Source organism: Lingula anatina, chromosome 7 (assembly GCF_051362555.1).
Source record: "Lingula anatina isolate TDL-2025a chromosome 7, LinAna3.0, whole genome shotgun sequence".
Classification (NCBI taxonomy): domain Eukaryota; kingdom Metazoa; phylum Brachiopoda; class Lingulata; order Lingulida; family Lingulidae; genus Lingula; species Lingula anatina.
In genome coordinates this window covers 17,057,237-17,078,249 of record NC_141773.1, presented here as the reverse complement: position 1 = coordinate 17,078,249, position 21,013 = coordinate 17,057,237, and the positions used below count along the sequence as shown (strand labels likewise).

Sequence of the window (21,013 nt, the reverse complement as noted above, 5' to 3'; positions counted from 1 at the left end):
TTACTCGTCTTTCTTTATGATATTATTAAACCAGCATTCCTTCCCAAATGTTTTCACACAAAGACTCAAAATCTAGAGAACACAAAGAGAATACAGTTTCAAAAGATTTATTTACCTCCGCTATTTATACTTTAACAAAGAATTAAAGTGAAAAATTGACCTAGTTCACAGGGTCTCACACTGGGCTACACTTGAACACTGTACCACTACAAGAAATAAATGTACTAGAAGTAAACAATTCAAGTGATTCTTAAATTAAGTGATCCTTTCGAACAGAATAATACAAAAATACTTATCATTACAACTTGTTTGAAATGGTTGTGTCAGCTCAGTTGGTCTAAGATCACCCTGAGTTACAGAGGACACTTGAAACTCCATTCCCTTCTACATGTAATAGGCAAGTTCCCAGTGTCCTTTGAAAAATGGGGAACTCTTCAGTTGCAAACCTGAAATGTTATGGCTACTCTTTTTCTCATACATTTCTTACTTGATTTCTGTCCACTAAATATGTAGCTTAAAGTAACTTACTCCTGAACTGGATATAATATTTTTAAATGTGATTTAAAAAAAAGTACATTGTCAGTGCCTCTGTTGTATAAATTTATTTGTACAATTAAGTCGTGAAAAAATAAATAACCAAATGAATTTTAACACTGTGAAGATATTTTGCTCATTGGGATGCAAACAGCAAGCCAAAATGATAATACTAACCAATTAATTAATTAATTAATCGACTGTCTACTCTGACATCAGTTGATTATCAAGACAAGTTGCCAGCCAAGCACTAGCCCACCTTTACACTACCCAACTCCGTTTCCCAAAATGACACTTCAGAACTATTTTATTATCTGCAGCACAGGCAATCGAGAACACTGGTCAGGGATTAAATATTCTAACATTTTGCCGACCAAGACCATTTCCATTTCAGGTTATATATGAGATTGTTGGCCAATGTGAATGCATCTTATATTTAAGCACAGAAAGATGTATCAGTGGGTGAATTTCAACAGAAACCTCAACAGTTACAGTATTCAATAGCAAAGTAAGTTTTTACCCCAGAAATAATTCAATCTTAAACAATTTTTGTTTAATACAAACACAATACTTTTTACTTGATTTCAAAATCAACTTCTCTTCTTTACAAAGCAAGAAGTTTGTCTCTCTAAATATAATGAACAATGATCAAATACTTTTTTTTTTTGTTTCAGTTCTTGATAGAAAATAAGATGACACAATTTCATTTTAAGTTGAGTTTCAATTTCTTGAATTTGAGTCTACAAATAACTACCCCTATAACATATGATTATGTCATCCCACAAACAACAGATAAACGTGAAATCTCACAACAAATAAAAACAAAGAAAATCACAATTAAGGAAAAGATGTCTGCAATATAACTTGGTAATTGTTATACATGTCATGTTACAACTATTGCTAATTTAACTAATCAGTCCTGGTTAAAAAGGAAAGTGGAACTGGTACCAGAGAAACCTACTGATATTGTGTGTCACTAATTCAAGTTCTGCACCCAACACTCCCAAAATTGTTATCTATACAATAAGGATTTATTTCAAAATAACACATTACAGGGCATGTCAGAGGTTTAATATCACCTCGGAGTCAGCTGTGGTGCTGGGCCTGTGTAGCATCTGTTGATGGGACCATTCCCACAGATATTTGGATCAATCTATCTCCCTAGGGAGTCTCACTAAATTGCTATCAAAATGACTGGCTTAAACATCGGTCACGCCCAGTAAAACTGTGAGAGGGGAAATATCTTTACCCCCAGCTGATTCGGTAGGCGTGACAGACATTTAAGCCTCTTGAGCTGATAGAAATTTAGCATGAACCCCCAGATGGATCGATCCAAGTATGGGAACCAGACTATGATGACTCTGTTTATAATATGCTATGAAATGTTGTTATGGATTGTGATACAGGAAACGCACCATAATGAAAATAGATACCACACAACAGAAGTGAGGTGCCTTATCACAAGCAAGACTAGCATAACATGAAACAATCTTTAGCAATTCCCCCATTAATTTTCTGATGTTACATGTCCTAAAACAATCCATTGCCTGAAAGTCCTGGACAAGCTGCTTAAAATTTTTTCACAATAGCAAGTCAAGCCCATGGAGAAAATTGTGAGGTGTAAATATGAAGAATGTTGAAAAAATGAAATACTTAAGTTGCTGTGGCGCATGAAATTTGTAATAACCATATATAAATAAAACATTATGGCACAAGTGTACATACCAGTACATGCATATGATAGCAGGGAGTACGGGGAGCAATTTTACATAAGAGCTAAAGATTTTACTGAAGTTTGGCTAAACTGTTAAATCAAATTTTTGTCTACTTGAATGCATGAATCTTGAATAATCAATTGATTTTTTCTTTTTGTTAGCATTTTTAAATTTTGGCCATGCATTCCATACAGCAGGAGTAATATATGGGACTACTACCTTAGAACCTATCTATTTTGGGTCAAATTAGAATGTATAATGTAATCATATAATAAATATAATTTTTACCACCTTTGTCAACTTAAATCCACACCTGCTAATGTTCTCAGCATTTTCATGCATATGTAGCTTGTTTTGTGTGTGTGTGTGTATGTGAGTGCATTATTTTAACCAAATTTCACTGAGCAATTTGCTAACTATAGTGCCCGTTGCCTTCTTATTTACAGACCACTCTTAAGCATTTTTTTTTTTACCTTCTTAACTGTTTTGATATCTGTCCGCAACCTTAGAAAGAAAAAAAAAATATCATAGCTACAATAGTTATGACTAATCTCAACTCTTTTGCCTTTTTTCTTGAACTAAAAAGATAGGTGTATATATATTTTTTATTAAAAGGTACTGGTTGGTGATAAGATGTTTTTCAAAACAGGAAAAAATGCCGTGCAAGCCCATACACTGACTACTTCACTAACAGGGTTTATGGAAAACCAAGACCCAAAACAAGGAATGGATATGCTGCACCGTGAAATTTAGGGTAACAATGCTGCTATCAGTTCACAAAGGTTTTCACCTTCTTCCAAGCGACTACTCCACTTTAAGACACTAACAGAACTTCAAACAATAATCAATGACCTTGGCATAATGTATATGCATGGTTACCACATGTTTATATCTCTTCAGGCCTTTTCACATATTAGCAATACAGCTGTACTGTTATATTTCACGAGACTGACTCCTTTAGAGCCTGGTTAATATGAAAAAGAGCCACCTAAACAGGCGTCCCATACCTGACACAGCCAATTTATAAACTTCCACTAAAGCGCCAGGCAGCAGACTTTATATTAAGGGAGTTAAGCTTCCTGAAGAAAAATTACATGATGGAACCTCTCAAAACATACTGGTACAGCTATTTTGCTAAAATTAAATACAATGCTCAGTATGAAAAGGTCTTTATATACTGCCCAGTACAAGTAGCTGCCATTATCCTGGAAGTGATAAACATTACATTGTACAGTAATAATACATTCATGCCATCACACACCAAATATACACATTAAGTGAAACTATATCAGCAGATTTAACAGAGAGAAATCATTTTTTATATTGAACTTCTCTTGGATATCCCTTATTTCTTTTTGCATGATTTCTACTCTGTTGTCAGAATATCTTTAATAAGTATTTAAATAGAAAATTTGAAAAATGTGACGAAGCATTATCCTATGTTCTATAGCAAACAATTTAAGGCACACTTTATAAACTAATGAGAGCACTTTTTACCTTTATGAATTTTATATTAGGATTTAACGCAGTAATTGACTTCAAAATAGTGTGAATTAAGCTATATAACCAAGCATAACAATGTATGGTAATAACTAACTACATTTTAACGTTATAATTATCCTCCCCCCCCCCCTTTCACTTACTATTACTTCATTCTAAACATTTCAAAAGTTATTGAAGCTTAAGTCAGAAAGTATGCTGTTGTCTGATATTGCCAAATCTTGAAAAGTAAAATATTAGAAACAGTGAAGCAATTGAAAATCTCATGTAACTACCATACTGAAGATCCATTTTATATTCGAACCTGAGTTTAAGAAGCATAGTTTTTATTGTTTGAATATGTTAATACATGGTATGCACTCATAATAAACCACAACAGGTATTTATACTTGGTAATGACTCTATCTTTTCAATGGGGAAAATTATTAATCTTTCAGACACACAATTTTGGAATAGTTAAAAATAGATATCTGGGCTCCATATCTCGAAAGGTTCGCTATGTTGCGCACATGCGCAAGCGTCTCGATTCCAATGGCCCCGTATCTCGAAAGAATCGGTTATGGAATCGAGACACTTGCGCACGTGCGCAACAAAGCGAACCTTTCGAGATACGGAGCCCTGTAGGGCATTTGTGGTGCTTTAGCTGTATAGAATAGAATTTTAAGATAGTCTTCTCTTCAGTTTTGTTTCTTCCACTGAATAGATATGTTCTAAATTTAAAAGATTTAAGACTTCAAAAATTATTCTATCTATAAAATTCACAATTCTCCCTATTGAAAAGTCATCATAACTGGCAGACAGATACCAGTCTTTTCAATACACTTTGTAACTCAGGGTTCCATAGTATAAATCTGATACAATATATTAACCAGAGGTCCATTTCACAAAAAGCCTCGAGTTTCTGGGCTTTGGTTTTGACTGCCTTCACTGGCCTGTGGGCATGGCATGGGGTCAAAAGAATTGCCTTGTGGGCAGGGAAAAAAAGTTCTCTTTGGATCAAAATTTGATCTTGATTTCAAGCCATTTCTCAAGGTTCCAATGGAAAAAGAATCGTGCCCACAGGCCTGATAAATACTGTATGATAGTCGACTACATTCTGTCAACCTTGGGATGTATTTCCTTGGGCATTTTTACAATATTCACCCAATAACTATAGTTGACATACCTAACAGTAAATGGGCTACAGTCACCATTGAGAGTAAAAAAAGTTTTAACATTTTTAAATAGTCACAAAAATTACTCAGGGATTTAGTTTAAAGGCAGAAAAAAAATAAAATGTGTGGTTTTTAAGATTCTCTGTGAAATGCAACATAGTTGGCTAAAATTCAGTTCTACCAAGACTGATCTTACTATTCTAAGCATTTTATAAAACAGACCCTCTGCTTTAAGTCAAATGTATGATAAAAGTAAAACACTTTGGTTTAACCTTGTTTTGATTCAGTTTTAACTTTGTTTTACAAAAAATAAGACCAAAACCCACACATCCATTTTTTCCAAAAAGTCTAAGAATTGAGAGGAATATGTAAACAATTGCCACAGGAAAAAATCTCATGCATATCAGGAAATTTGCTGTTGTGTCACTTGGAAAAGTGCAAAATAAATTAAAATGTTACATAAATTTTACTTGGCACAAAGAAATATTTCAGTGTATTCATGGAGATGTATTATACAGAATGGTGCTGAACAAGAGAGGGAAAAAAACACTGCCAAATCAGGCCTGTAGCCAGGAAATTTCAGGGTTTCAAACAAACTGCCCTTTTTTGCTGGGAAAAGGGCCACTCTGGGTAAATTTGATCTAGGTACACAAAGTTTTCATGGTAATAGGTCCACTTTTTTCAGAAAAGACCACCCCTCCCCCTTTGAAATTGCTGGCTACAAACCTGCAAATCAAGGCTTTCAACCCCAAAATGTGACATATATACCCCAGGACAGCTTCACATACAAATAAATGGGAAAACATTAATGTAAATGAGACTAGTTTTATCATATAATACAGTATGATCTACATGCAAGTATGCCAATATCTTAGCATTTAAATGTTTACCAATGCCCAAACCTTATTAAATGAGGATAGAGTGTGCAATTTCTGTTCAACGATTTTAGATTTGACCCAAGTTAAATCCTGACTAGGCTGAAAAGAATCTTTTTGGCTTTAATATGAGTTATAATACAGTGTACGTAATGATGATTATATGGTTCACTTCAGTATAAATGCAAACATGATTCTTATAGCAAAGTTGCTTAGTGCCCAAGTGCCTGCTTTACAGCCGAGAGTTTGGTATCTTCTACAAAACATCTGATTGCCCCAACCCATTTCAGCACTAACAAGCTTTTCAAACTACTTATATTTATGAAGATAATTCAGATTTTAGGCATGTATATCGTTTTCAAAATGTGACAACTAAATAGCGGTACTGTCATCTTGTGAGTTTTAAAGGGGCACTCAGAGGGGTACTAGCATAGACTTAAAAAAAATCCAGCAAATGCCAAAAGAGGAGCACATAATATAAGACTTTCTGCTGCAATTTTAGGGTTTTGAATCCTGTTTTTAGAGAGATCTGGTGCCTGGTGCTTGAGGTCTTCCTTGGTGAGTGACAGTGCTGTACAGGGATGTAGTAGTTCTTGTTAATTCTGCCTTTCAAATAACACTTCCCCTGGTGACTAGATAAAACTATTTCCAGTTTATGTTACACCTGGTTTGAATGTGCCTTTACTCATTTACATTTACTCAATGATTATAGCTTTGTGCATCCATCCTTGACCATCTAGAGAGAAACTAAGTCCAGTTTAAGTTATAACTGTTCTGAATGTGCCCCCTTACTAATTTGTATCCTCCCCGTTGCCATAGCAAACATGCTTATCATTATACATGGTAGGTCTTAATGAAATTGCCACGTGCCCTGGACTCTGGATTATGATATACTGCACCCTCCTTTCTCCTTGATGTTGCCCTCAGCTTTCTCGATCTCATAAATGATCTTGCCAAAGATATCTGACACTTGCTGAAAGACAAAAACAAAACAATTAACATGCGACAGAGCTTATTTGAATCAAGAAGTTTCATGTTTGAAAGTTGCTGATAAAATACCCTGACCTTTATTAAGTTCCAATGCATGCCAACTTCTTCATTTTCAAATTTGCCCATGTGCATGCTTATTGGATGCAAATAGCAGGCAGTTTGAAAGTTTAAATATGCTGAAGATGAACTGACCTGCGTCAAAACTGAAGCTGAGGGTATGACGATAAAGAAATTGCATTAAAACCAGTCAAATAGGATAAAAGTTTATTTTTAAGGTTATAAAATTGGGCAATGACATTTTATTGGAGAATTAATGTTAAAAATAAATATGGAAAGAAAATTAATTCCTGACATTCAGCTGATAACATTCTTCAGATAAATTAATACTCTGGAGCAATTTGAAAAACATAGAAATTAACAGCTGATAGAAAAACAATATTTTTGATTGCAATACCCTGTTTTGTTTTGCAGATGCTTCAAGGAAAGCAGCATTCCAGGAGTCAGCTAGTTTTTTCCCTTGCTCAGGGCTGATTATTCTGGTAAAAAATAGAAGAAATCTTGGACGATTATCATTCAATTTTTTAAAATATTCTACACAAACCAATATAACAAGGTTGTACTATACAAAATTCCCTTTACTTCAAAATCAATAAAAATTGTTAATAATTAGTATTTCTAAACTATTGACCCACCATCTTTCAAAAAGGTCAGCAAATACAGCATTTAATATCTGTTCTTGCAAAGATTTTTCTTCTTTTAAATCTAGTTTTATTAATATTAAGTTAACTTGAAAATTTTCATTGTTTTCTTCCTTCCAGAGGATTTTGAAATGTCCATTAGTAAGACAAGCCTGAGAATTAAAGTTATTCCACAGCTTACCTTTCCATGGTTAGATCTGTTTTATTTCCAACAACAACCAAAGGAACCCTTAAAAATAGAATTGAAACCCAACTTTGTATTTCTCTTTTTATCAGCAATAACAGGACTGAAGAGAGGCATGTGAATAATATGAAACAAATCATACTGTTACAAAGAGGCAAGGACAATGGCACTTTATTTGGAGAAACAGGAAAGTATAGTATATAAAAATGCAGAACTGTCTTAGATGTTACTTTTTAATGACAAGTGAGCAACTCTTCAGCAAAAACTTTAAGTTAATATCTAATATGTCATTTCAGCAAAAGTGTTTTATGACAAGCAGAAAAGATAAAATCGTATGCATGTATAGGGTAAATTTTAAACTAATAATAATAACAAATATAAAATTTTTATAAGGAGCCTTACACAATAATGAAAATTCTATGAATTACATGTATATGTATTCAAAAGGAAAATGGGCTGGAAAAAGACTTCATACAAACTAAAAGGGCAAAATGCTGGAACTATTGATACTTATACTGGACTAAAGAGCACCTCATATATCAGTATGAAAAAAATCTACAAGCTAACTGTACTTACTGAGCTTTTCCTGTCATATCTAAAATCTTTTCATGGATCACTTTTATAACCTCAAAACTGTAAAATAAAATAAGACAAATGTTGATTTATCTATTATATTAAAAATGAATTCAAAATGTTACATGCATGCAAAATGTCACATGCATACTTGATAAACTTCCAAGCTCTTACTACTGAGGACTGGACTCATCTATCAATCAGCAACAAAACATTTTAAACTCAAACAATTTTGAAAATTCTGTAAAACACATGCACACACACTACTAGCACTTACCTTTTCTCGTTGTTGACTGAATACACTAGTACATAACCATCTATGTTCATGGAATAGGATTGTGGAAATATAGAGTATTCATCCTAAAATAGTGTTTTACTAATAGTTAACAGTTTTACTAATGGTTAAGAGACACAATTTATTAATTATGAAATGCATTTCTATTTATAAAACATTGGCATTCAAATTATAAAGGTATCAAAATAAAAACCATGAGCACTTTTTCATATTTGGAAGATTTCTAATTTCGAGGATTTGGGTAGACCGTAGTGGTGGAGGGGGGGGGGGGGGGGGGGCTAAGGGGGGGGGGGCACTGCCCACTTGCCATGAAATCAACATAACAGCTCAAAGAAAAAGAATCAGCAAGAGGGCACAATTACTTGTACTGAGACATTTAAAGTACAAAGTCCAATAATATGAAAAAAAAAAAAAAAGAGCTCACCTGGCCAGCAGTGTCAACAAGTTGTAACTGATAATCCTGACCACTAAACTTGAAAACCTTGGAGAATGCTGGAAGGAATAAATAAATAAAACAACCAAAACTGATTTAACTTGGTGTGGGTTGTAAATTCAGGACTTAAAGTAGTTTCAGACTAAAACAACTCAACTGATAATATGGCATTTAATTATCATGAGTGGAGTGTGTAATTTTAGATCCCTCCCCTCTCCTTTTACATAGCTCTACCACTCTGACTCATTAACTTAACCAATGAGGTGTGTGGTATACACAGACTTTCCATTATAACCCCAATGGAAAAAAGGGATACCCCTGAGGAAAAAAAAAAAACAATAATCATCTGATACAAGATACTCACTGTTTTCAATGGTAGGATCATAGGAATCCACAAACTGTCCCTCTACAAACTGGATGGTTAGGGAGGATTTTCCTGCAACCCAAAAAACAAAGCATGAAAAACAAACCTTAATTCAATTGTTGTTCAAGTGTGTATTATTTATTTTGCTAGATCAACTTAATTTAGGGTGTATTCACAACTTATTGTACAAACTAGTGTGCACTAACTCCAGGGGGACTGTCTCTAGATGCAATCAGATTAACACGTCTCCTCATGGCATCGAGTAGTAGAAAAACTGTGATTTATCAATTACTTTGACACTTTACTGTAGACAGACCATATCATTACTATCTGTTATTCTTCTTTAACAAAATAATGCTTCGACATGTGACTGACTTTAGATTTTGAAATGTTTACTGGTCACTCTAAATGCAGAATGCTAATTTTTGTTAAGAAAAAGTGCCAAAGGAATGACTTTTTCGCCTCAATTTCTAATGACAGCCCAAGTACAAGTAACCAGTTGATGAGATGTCAAACATTTCCTGCTAATTCTATCACATAGGTCACACCACTCCATTTCTTCGTTGTAATTCTCAGTCATTAATCATTTGCATAGTTTATGTGCTTTTACAGTAAATAAAGAAGCTGATCTACAGATAATGCTCATAGAACTTGCAGGTAAATTCAAGGTCTCACATCATAATGTACAAGATGGACATATCACACAGAAGTGGAGCCTGTTACTTTAAATGAACAGACCAATAACTTTGGCAGTGTTCACTCCAGAATAATGACCGAGCTGTATAAATGCCCATACAACAGTCAACAACCAGACAATGTTTTGATCGTTAATAACTACATGTATGAGAGCGCTGCAAACAAGCACATGCACTAGTCCTGGTAATACACAAAGTCTAGTATCTGTATTCTGTCTATTAACATATTGTGCAGCTGTCATTATTGATCTACCGCTTCGTGTGCAAAATTGAAGCTAAACTATGCGATCTTCAGATGCCTTTTTTAGCTCGGATCACTGAAAACATTAAAGTACGACCACCAACTTCGTTCAGCAGTTCGTGCATTACTGCACAACCATCTGTTCATCGAAATATCGACATGTCATAAACAAAATCAGCGGCTGTCAATAAACCCACACTTACCAACTGCCCTAAATCCCATCACCGCTATCTTCCGCTGTTTGGGCGGCATGTTTTGCAAATTTTGAGATCCCTGAGTATTACATATAGAACAAATCGTGCAACTGTAAAAGGACGAAATGTTTGACGCACCCCCACAGACCGGAAGTTGTATTGAAAGATGCCGTAAACCATGTATTACCTCCAAAGGGTACGTACAGCCCTAACGACAATGTTACTTTACTAAGTACTACAGGATGTGCACAGCTGATGAGTACGAGCGTACTTATTGATATTATTTCACACACATACTTAAAGGTGATGATTCAATTTTATTACATTACTCAAATGAATATAGACTTTCCTTAGTTCCGAGCACAAGAGCACTTCCAAGAATTATTGTAATATGATTATGAATCTTTACAATCGATCTTGCTCTCAAAAAAGAAAAATATTACTTATAAATTTAGCCTATTAACTTATTTATTATTGTAATTTTTTTCTACCCCCAACATCTCATCAAAGGTATATCTATCACCGTTCTATTCGTGATTTTCCAGCAAAATCGAATTTACCTAAAAAAAAAAAAAAAAAAAAAAAAAAAAAAAAAAAAAAAAAAAAAAAAAAATCCCCATTTACGAATCATTGTTCATCCCGTCCCAGGTTCTCGGAGTTGATGTTTTATATAATTTCTAATTGAAACCTCAGTTCTACATGACAGTCCATGTCTTTCTATACTTTTTGTACTTTTGCACTTTTTAAAGTCTGGGAAAGATAAATATACAGCTTTGCAGAGTATGTAGACAGTAAACATGATTTTGGAATATTTTCAAAGGGAATAGTATTCCTTTAACAACATTCCGGATATCTTGCGTGCAGTCAGAGTGGAAATCGCTCACAGTTATATATAGAGAGTGGGTTGCTGAGGAAACCTCGCAACAAGAGCGCCCCAGCTGCACAAGGCATACACGTGAGAAGCACTGATCACCTCGCGCTGTTGTCACGCCAAGAAGGGGGCCAAGGCCCCGGTCTGTTTATGTTACTTAACAGTAGTTAATTATACTGATATTTATAACTGTTTAATCAAAGTTAGATAGTTGATAACATTTTTTTTATTTTACTTATTTTTGAATTCCTCAGAACTAGAACTCAGCTGTGGATACCGTCCTATATCTTAGAACAGAGGGACTTAATCTATGAAGAAAAAACCTCGATGATACCGGAATATGTGAGGTTTGAAAATGAAAATAATAAAAAAAAAATCATCAGCCGTCTGGTAGATTTGATGCCGATGAAAATCATCTTTAGACTTGTAAATATTTCATTTAATACTTTAAGGAAAATCATTTTGTATTGGTCCGATATCAGAGAGCACAATATAATTAAATAATTATATTTAAAGCCAATTATCTTAGATGTATACAAAACCACTTGCTTTATATACTATAATTTGTTCCCTAAGTCTCTTATAAGTCCGACTTGTTTAGTTTTCTGCTTTTTAATATTCTCTTTAGTCTCTATCATAAATAAATTCACTAATTAATTAGTTTTACTGTTTTTCATTCATCTATTCTCTGATCCATTGAACTATCTATTTCTTTATTGATTTATTTTGTCACCCTTTCATCATTAATTCTTCCATTTATTCCTTTGTTTATTTATCATTTATTTATCTATTTATTTATTCATTTATTGTAGCAAGCATAATGCGTATGATGTATTCGTGTCTATAATTTCTCCAAATTTACCAATCATAACCTGATACCCAGTTGAAAAAAATATCCAGGGATCTTGTCTCTTGGCCCCACCCCCTCAGCAGGGGTTCACCTGCCTCATGGCCTTTCAGCCTTGGACTTGGTTTCGTAAACTCACCCCTCTACCCCGCGTAACGCAGCATGTTTGGAGCTGACTGCTCTTCCACGGCACGGAAGCGGCGGTTGAACTACGTCCATAGCTTAGAATGACCTCAAGGGCATTCACAACAAATGATCCTCGGATCTACTGATCCACGTATCAAATATGGCGGACCCTACATGAAGAGCCGACTAAGCTGCTGATGTTCTCTCTGCCTCAACACGCGCCGTCCTTGTGGGATCTAGCAATTAAACCTCTGAGCCGTGATTTGATCCCGTTTAATGGCGCGTGCGAAAGCGGGGAGACCGTCAGCGGATTGGTCGGCTCTTCTTTCATGTAGGGTCCGCCATATTTGATCTGCGGATCAGTAGATCCGAGGATTTTCTGTTGTGAATGCAGCCAATAAGTTGCCGATTGGTCTATGTTATACAGGGTGACAGTTGCTGACGTAGCTGACCTTCAGTTTCCCACGACGACAGTGCTCGTAAACAAGTCAGGATGAGCCCCCCGCCAGACGCTCCTGGGGGGTCACACCTTCAGGCATCATGTGACAGGCAGATTACTTGAACAAAGAGCAAAGTTTCCCATTAATTACGGTTATATTTGACCAGAAAGGCATGTAACAGTCACTTTAGTATTAAGAGAGAGAGATTCATTGTCCGTTGATTGTCTTACAAATGGTAAAACCTTTCCTACAAGCAGGCCCTTTCTACAAGATGAGTTATATAAGTTTTCTTTTTTTTTTTTTTGGTTTATTCATTTATTCATCCATTCATTTCTTTATTTTTGCAATGATTGAAAATAATAAAAGCAATAAAGAATGTAAATAGATCAAATCGCCCGGAGGAGTAAATCTTGATGAACAGCGCTCAACTACAGTACGTGTTCCTGGCGAAAATATTTCCAATCTCTTTTGTAAGTTTCAGAAGGAAGATATGATATCTGGTATAACTTGAATTGGTAGAATTATCGTACTTTGACCAATTGATAGCCTCTTAATTTCCCAATAGCTGCTTATCCCAACACCTACAAACAATAGAACCATTATTGCAGAAGAATCGGGCCTACATTAATACAATTACCCGGTGTAATCCATTTTATTTATCCATTAGAACGCTTTCATTTCGATTTAAATAGGGCCTAGGAAACCACTGCTGAAATTAGGTAACCTTAATCATGAAGCAAGAGACAAGTAAACAAATGCCATCTTTGGTTGACTTCCAGTTTTCTTGGTTGCCTCACAGCTGCAAAGTGCCCCGCCATTTTCTTATCTCATGCCGTCTGCTGCCCTGTCGAGTTTCACGGCTACCGACGGCTGGAGAAAAATATCTATACCACGGTGAGGATCGTCAAGGTATCCTTCATGGGGTAAATTCGAGGAAACTTGCTGTAATTTCACATTTTTGTAAGTCAATTGTATCACTTCGACTAACCAGTTGAAAAATTCATTCGCAATGTCCATATTTTTTTTTTTTTTTTTTTTTTGCGGTAAATAGAACTTGCGCAACCTTGAATGGCTAAAAAACTACATCATATCTATTTTGACATTTTATGTGGGAGTGAAAAGACGCAGCACGGACTTTGAAGGTCTAGTATCTTTTTTTTACGCAGGTGTTTGTTGAAAAATGAAAAAATTCACAAATTTTCCATTATCTTACAGGTAGATAGAATTTAATACCACCGTATGTTACTTTGAATGATTAAAATGATATTCCATCAAATTTACACTTTTCATTTTTTGCATATAATGTTACTTTGAATGATTTAAATGATATAACATCAGATTTACCCATTTTTATTGGCTGGGAAAGAAAAGATGTAACACCGACTTTGAAGTCTTCACAGAAGTTTACACAGTTGTTATCCAAGTTCAATGATACAAACAAGGTACTTGATTACGAGTGGAAAGTAAACAGAACCGATTGAAAATAGTCCACTTATTAAAAGCGCACTTGAAGCACGTGTTCAACTTATGTTTGTTTCTTGTATTGTCTTCTAGTCGTTCTAATAGGACTGCAGATCCGTTAAATTACTCCAAATTTATCTGTAAAATTGGATTGGTTTGATAAGATTCATTTTATTAATTTTTCATGTTTTCCTGTATTGGTATAAGGCCATTTTAAACACAACGCCTTGGCCATCGAATCCAGAGAAGAAATTTGAATATTTTTACACATTTTCAAATAAATTGAAATGGTGATTAACCATCCTGGTTTATAGGCCCTATACTCCCACCTTTGCTTATTACATAACCTTTCTTAGACTCATTTATTATGACACACTGTTTGTTCATTAGTCAACCCCCATCACCGTACAAGCAAAAATTGCTATTTTAAAAACGTACAATTATTTTACTGTTTTCAAACAATAAAGAGATAAATTGGACACTGAAACACCTTTGGCTTGGGTTACACTATAAATACTATTACACTGTTATTATTATGCTATTTTACTATAGCAGTAAGTGTTGCCGTTTTACTTTTTACCGAGAGGGTCCCTTCAAGTTTAGATTTATGTGTTTCATTTGCTTTTGTAGTATTATGATAAAACGACTTAAGCATTTCAATTTCTTTTAATAGCTTTAGCATACAACGACTTACATTTACGGATTCGCACATTTAATCGCACATTTTAATAACCTGATAATATATTTATTAAAAAAATTAAAGTCGCTGGCACAGTATAATTATCAAGGGTGCATAACAAATACTCTTAGTTATCATTAACTGTACTATATCTATGGGCAGCTTTATTCAGTTTTACTAATATAGGCACTCACAAAAAACTTATTCTAATCAACACCACCCTTTTATCTGTATTTAATCGATATTGTTGAAATCATTTTCCAAATGTAAGAACTTAGACGATTTCATGCTTGCTGGTTATTCGTGGTAGAAGTTTTTTTATAATTCTATTCGTGCATTCTCTCTCTCTCTTTTGTGAAATAACAAACATGATATTACCAGTCAATCAAAATTTAAAATAAAAATTTTCAACAAATTTCCCATTAAAGAAACGAAGCACTCTGACTAGCTAATAAAATAATTCACTTGATAATAATTTGATTCGCTTCTTGCTCATCTGTCCAATACTTTTATGAAATATATATCTCTAATTTTATTTAACATTATATATATATCATAGTCATTTTTTCATAAAAGTTGATTTGTCCAACATTATTTTAACACCATTTTGTGCATCCCGTTTTCACCAAAATAAATCTTAACACTGTATATAGAATCATCAAACCATCAAATATTGTGAAACAAACCAAATTTAAACTTTTCGAAAAGGAACCAATCTTCTTCCTGTAGCCCATGGATAATTGTCCAAATACCATCTTTCGCTTTAACTGAAAGCCGGCGGCGAATTTTATTCCCGCAGACCAAACAGGTTCCCTTTCATATTTAGCCTACCAACGTGATTTCCTCGCATTCCTTACTTCGTAAGATTCTGATAACGGAGAGATTCGGGCGCGATTGAGCGGCCCTCCCCGGCGCTACATATCAAAGATCTACACACATATTTATTCACTACTACATAATCATACCGTAGTGGAAATGACACAGAGGTATTATATTAATAAGGTTTAATCTGTTGTCGGGTCTAGGTATCTTTAGGATAACGCGGTGAGGTCTGAAACGGTAACCGACCAAAGTGCCGACGTACTCTTTACCGTCTTCTTCCTCTTATTTGCCACCCCTGTTCCTTCATCTTATTCGTGATTGGAAGCAATATCTTACGCACCTCCGTATTAATGTTAACTCAGTTGAATACTTGTATAATACCTCTTAAATATTGAACTATTTTGTAGAAATCAGTGTAGGACCACTTACTTTACAGTACTTATTATTACTAAAAGCTTCAAAGCCAACTGGTAAATTAAAAAACCCAAAAGTTGTTTAATTTGTTAACATAAATATAATGGAAATTTATCTTGGTTTTTGATATCCATTAAAATTCTTATTCTTATCAATAAGTAATTTCATCAGATTGTGCCATTATGTCATGTATTTATCCAACTCTTTACGGTTGCCAAATTATTTAATAACAATACAAGTAACAACAACAACATCAATAATAATAAAAATGACAATTTAAATAGTGGAATATAATTTTGACAATTCTCAAGGACCTTTGCAAAAAACAAGCGTGGGTCGAGTAAAGAAACATGATGACGTCATTAAGTCGTAAATCAACGAAGAAAATAAAATGTTGTATGAGAGGTCGGATACCCTCCTCTCAGCCCTCTCGCCAGGCATGTGCTCGCTCCGGGAGACCTGCTTCTCTCACCTGTGGCTGGTCACCCCACTATCAACGGCTATAAAAGACCACCGGGATTATAAAGCTTCAGAATGCTTTTCCCAACCAACAGACGTTCAGTAGTTGTGCGGTAGACAGCGACAGCAGAAGGATATTGTAGAGCGCGTTTTACTGAATCAAAGAAGAAAACACATTTGAAAGGGATTGATTTTTGAAAGGTAAATCTACTGTTTTAATTTATATTTTTTAATCATTTTAGATTAAAAACGTAAATGTTCTATGGTTCTTTTTTGTTCATTTAAATCAATACGGGAGGAATTTATTATGCTTTATAACGCGAATTATTTTCTAATAAAAAAGATCTTTGATTTTAAGCCGTCCTTTAGAATTCGAAATAGGCGTCACCTTTTTTCTGTCCTCTTTGCATTGAACTAAAGAATTAACTGTTTCATCAAAAACTACATGCCATGAGCGCTTCAAATACATCTTATAATTTATTCATCACCATTTGAGAACCGAGATAGACACCAGAACAAAATAACTCGAAAATCTTCAAAGATTTTTTTTATTTCGCGTTTGTTAAGTGCAGTCAGAGTCCGTGAGTCCTAACTGTTGGAGAAAAAATGTCAACAAAAGAAGAAAAAATTGCCGACTATCTCAAGAACAGGTGTGTGCTGTATACATGCCCTAAAGGTTATCTATTTCTAAGCAGTAGGAGGTAGGGGGTGGGGCGGCGGCAAGAATAAAGAGAAACTTGACGGCAGGTGTTCAGAATACGTCAGAGTGTGGATAGTGTATTAACTATTTGTGCCTAATAAATATTAACGCAATTCTGTGCGGTCTTAACGCATTGGGAGGTGTTTAGATATTCAAGTTTTAAGAAATACATTTTAAACGATTAACCAGATTGATTGTGAATAATCTCTCTTCTGATGAAAAAGGACTTTCTGACAATTCTCATCAGAAAAATTGTAATGAATTAATAGGTAAGATTAAAATACAATAAAACAATGCAAAGTACTAGTAATGGTAATGATTAGTGAATGAATGACAAAAAAGAAAAAAAATTAATGCATAAGCTGAAAGTCATTTCAAAAGGGGCGCTTCAAATTTGTTCGCGCTAAAAAGGGTTCTTCCAAGAAAGCTGATTATAGATTCAACTTCCGCATTGATCTCATTCAGAACAGTAAGTAATGCTATGGATTTCACTGCATGTATATGCGACAAGGAAAATAGATCGTTAGTTTCGAGACGTATTGTTGAATGTTCGTTTACGTCTAAGGCTAAAGAGGATGGAATAATATCAAAATGTGAAAAAGTAGATCAGGTTAATATAAAAAATATGAGGCCTAGGTGTTGAATTATGAAAACAACAAAATTACATAATTTATATTCTCCGCTTATTCGAAAAGTAATTTAACAATTTAAATGAAAATTGTACAAATAACATTATATCATAAATGCATACAAGTAAGATATTTTATTTACTTTTATTCATTATCGTTATCACGCCGTTGCTCAATATCGAACGTCTTGCCCAATTTTTATGATTTTTATGAATGGGCGATATAGAAGCTATTTTTTAGTATAGTTTTAAACTTCCTAGTCCTACAATGAACCTGAATAAAAGCAAGGCTACTTTTTTAAAGATTTTATCAAAATGACATAAAATAAAGTTTTCGTTGTTCTATAGCCTAAAGTGCAATATTTTTACGCATTATTAACCTTTGCCTTGATAAATAAACGATAGATGTTAATATTCCTTCATTATTTCAACTTCAGGTTTCCAAGATGAGAGAATTTTTTTGCCTTGCCATTCTTTCTCTTGTGTATCTCGTTGTGGCTAAACCGCTGACAGAGGACCGAATTGAAAAACAAAACAACCAACTTGCCACATTTCCAGGCAGCAAAAAGGGCGGCGAAAGTAACAAACTATCCGAAACATTAAAGAAATTAGATGAAATTAAAGCAACGCCAGATGTTCGTGACGGCGACGTTCCAAAGAGTGGACTGGACGATTATATTAATTCAGATATTGAAAGTAACCCATCTAAAGAACGATTATTCGACTTAGTTGCAAACGATGAGCAATTTCTAACATTCCTGAAAACTTACATTCATGTGAACAAGCCAGAATTGGAGGCGCATGCAACTGTCTATTTCGACCAACAAGCCCTAGAACGCGTTGCCAAGCTTGAGAAAATCTGTGAAATCGACGAAAAATTTAGTCAGTATCTAGAGGCATATCTATCTTCATCTGGCGATCGAATTAAAAATAGTGCTACGTCGCAACGTTCTGCGTCAGCGGCCGTTCATTATACAAAGGTCCAAAAGCGCAATGGCCTTTCCGCAGCACGGAAGAAAAGATTCATCAGTGGCATCAGCGGCAGTTCACCAACCGTAGAGGAATTGTTAGCGATGTTAGAACACCAAAAGCAAAACCGTGGCGGGTATGGAAACTCAAGCTCGCGTTGGGGTCGGTCCGTTGGTAGCCGTAAGCGAACTCGGCGGTCAAAGCCTAAACTTGCCGAGGAACTCTTAGATTTGTTACAAAAGTACCAGAGGAAAGCCAACGGTTTCGGTGGCTCAGCGTCGCGCTGGGGGAGATCCGTGGGGGATGCGTTAACAACGATAGAGCAGTAGCACTTGAACACTGGCACGTGCCGGATACGCCCACTGTACTTTCTACGACTGGAATTCCCGCTGTATTCCAAAACATTCGAAAGACTCTGGATTAGGACTAACTGCCATCACTGATGCTAACACATTAGCAGTCATGCGCACTTTCTCGTACAAATTGCACTAGATGAATTCATAAGAACTAAACGCTGTTTACTCAATTTCTGAAAATAGCAGACTTTGTCCATGAACTCGACATCATTGATTTGAAAATGTACGGTTATGTGACAGAAAATAAGTGCGCCAGTTTAACTGCGTATACATGGGAATATTACTGCATATGCTTTAAATTCTCTTTTATTTTCCTTACAGAACTTATCATTCCCAAATTTTGAGACAAATGCAACTTCTTGTTAACTTGATCTATTACATGGATAGAAGGGGGTTGAGTTTTAGTGTCATTTACATATAACAGACAGGCAATTTTACTTCAGGGTAAAGGTTCGTTGCATCACTCTATTCTACCGTCAGCGCCTTTTACGATATTTAATTGAAAGACTGTGCATCTTTTAATCGTATTACCAAATAATAATTCTAAAATGAAAAACTCCAAAGTCTTTGGTAAACCTGAGAATTTATAAGAGAAATACTGCCTCCTCACTGTGTTAAATATAAAGACAGGGTAAAATTCCCAAAAGACGTCAATATCTCAATAAAGAAGAATCTCTCTTTTCAGCCTTTTTTAAATATCCTTATACATTCGCCTTATATTATTGCACAATTACTTGCATTTCGCAATTAAACGAAGAGTGTTATAACTTTCACATTAGCGATAAAAGAGACTCTGAAGTGCCGGGATATTTATTTGAATTAGAAGTTTCAGTTTGGTTTGAAATTTAGAATGGGGTCGACGGGGATAAGGCAGTGGCACTTGTGGACTAGGCAAACTTTCCGTTAGTTGGCTGTAAATAGAGCACTTGCTTGTAGAAATGGCGTAAACTATATATATATTTCCTGTCTTAATAAATGGATCAAATGAATAAATTGTAAATTATTTGAATGAACCCTTTGAGAATGCTTTCTCTTTTTATCATTTGTTCAAACAATCCCCAATTCTTACGAATATGTAATGCATCATCCAAAAGCAATTTAATGGACAGTTTCCGATTAAAACTATTAAGATGGATTATACACGCTTTATTAAATCTGTTATTAATGACAATAAAATTTAAACAATTATATATTATTACATATTTTTCTGGTAATTCGCACATCTATTAAAATAAAGTATGCATTTCAGAAAATAGACGTTACAAGTTTTATGCCATAAAAAAAATAAGTCGGGAAATGGTAAAACGGTAAAAGTCATTGAGACATTGGAGACAACCCCCCCCCCCCTTTTTTTTTTTGCTATTTAAAGAAATAAAACATACTTTCCAAAAGTCCAATTAAATATAGAGATTAAGTGCAGTGTCTCACGGACGACGCTGTTCATAGCGCCATTTTGGGGAGAAAATACCGTTTCGGTTTTGGGATTTTCTCTATATCCGAGATAGTTATCTAAATGATGTAAGGGGCATCATTAAGCTGGGTGCAATCGAAGATCAGCTAGCCTTAGAGTGTATTCCCAGAGATTTAGATCGATCCATCCCCGTGGGGAGTCTCACTAGATTACTGTCAGCTTAGCCGGCTTAAATGTCTGTCCCGCTTACTAAAAGCTGTAAGGGGATAATTAACTTCCGTGCGCGGTCGGCTGACTGCAATTTAGCGTGAACCCCCAGGGAGTTAGGTAGATCTAGCAAGAACGATCTAAATCTCTGGGAATGCCCTCTTACTGTACACCACTC

The 21,013-nt window shown here is 34.9% G+C and overlaps 2 protein-coding genes across 4 annotated transcripts; one reads left to right on the top strand and one right to left on the bottom strand.

Annotated features, from left to right (window-relative positions):
- Positions 1 to 91: 91 nt before the first annotated feature.
- On the bottom strand, positions 92 to 10,645 carry LOC106161031 (GTP-binding protein Rheb). Its single transcript, XM_013537862.3, has 8 exons — positions 10,455 to 10,645; positions 9,316 to 9,387; positions 8,943 to 9,010; positions 8,501 to 8,583; positions 8,227 to 8,283; positions 7,648 to 7,695; positions 7,223 to 7,304; positions 92 to 6,751 (listed from the first exon to the last, which is right to left on the bottom strand). Exons 1-8 carry the CDS (start codon positions 10,501 to 10,503, stop codon positions 6,662 to 6,664), a joined length of 549 nt encoding a protein of 182 aa, XP_013393316.1. The 5' UTR covers positions 10,504 to 10,645; the 3' UTR covers positions 92 to 6,661.
- A 548-nt stretch (positions 10,646 to 11,193) lies between these two features.
- On the top strand, positions 11,194 to 19,901 carry LOC106160985 (uncharacterized). Of its 3 annotated transcripts, none has more exons than XR_015335383.1 (2): positions 11,194 to 11,663; positions 18,330 to 19,901. XR_015335383.1 is itself a non-coding variant. In XM_087016726.1 (2 exons), exons 1-2 carry the CDS (start codon positions 11,644 to 11,646, stop codon positions 19,188 to 19,190), a joined length of 876 nt encoding a protein of 291 aa, XP_086872852.1. In that variant the 5' UTR covers positions 11,551 to 11,643; the 3' UTR covers positions 19,191 to 19,901. The 3 variants fall into 3 exon arrangements, 1 of the variants encoding a protein (XP_086872852.1); XM_087016726.1 differs by having other exon boundaries at positions 11,551 to 11,658; XR_015335382.1 differs by lacking the exon at positions 11,194 to 11,663 and adding an exon at positions 13,799 to 16,765.
- The last annotated feature ends 1,112 nt before the right edge of the window (positions 19,902 to 21,013 follow it).

What these genes read in the sequence shown, in the direction of transcription:
- LOC106161031 (XM_013537862.3), bottom strand. Translation starts at nt 10,503, where the DNA reads ATGCCGCCCAAACAGCGGAAGATAGCGGTGATGGGATTTAGGGCAGTT. An exon ending in GATGGGATTTAGGGCAGTTG is followed by an intron (nt 9,388 to 10,454) that starts GTAAGTGTGGGT and finishes TTTGGGTTGCAG; the next exon opens with GAAAATCCTCCCTAACCATC. An exon ending in GATATGACAGGAAAAGCTCA is followed by an intron (nt 7,696 to 8,226) that starts GTAAGTACAGTT and finishes TCTATTTTTAAG; the next exon opens with GGTTCCTTTGGTTGTTGTTG.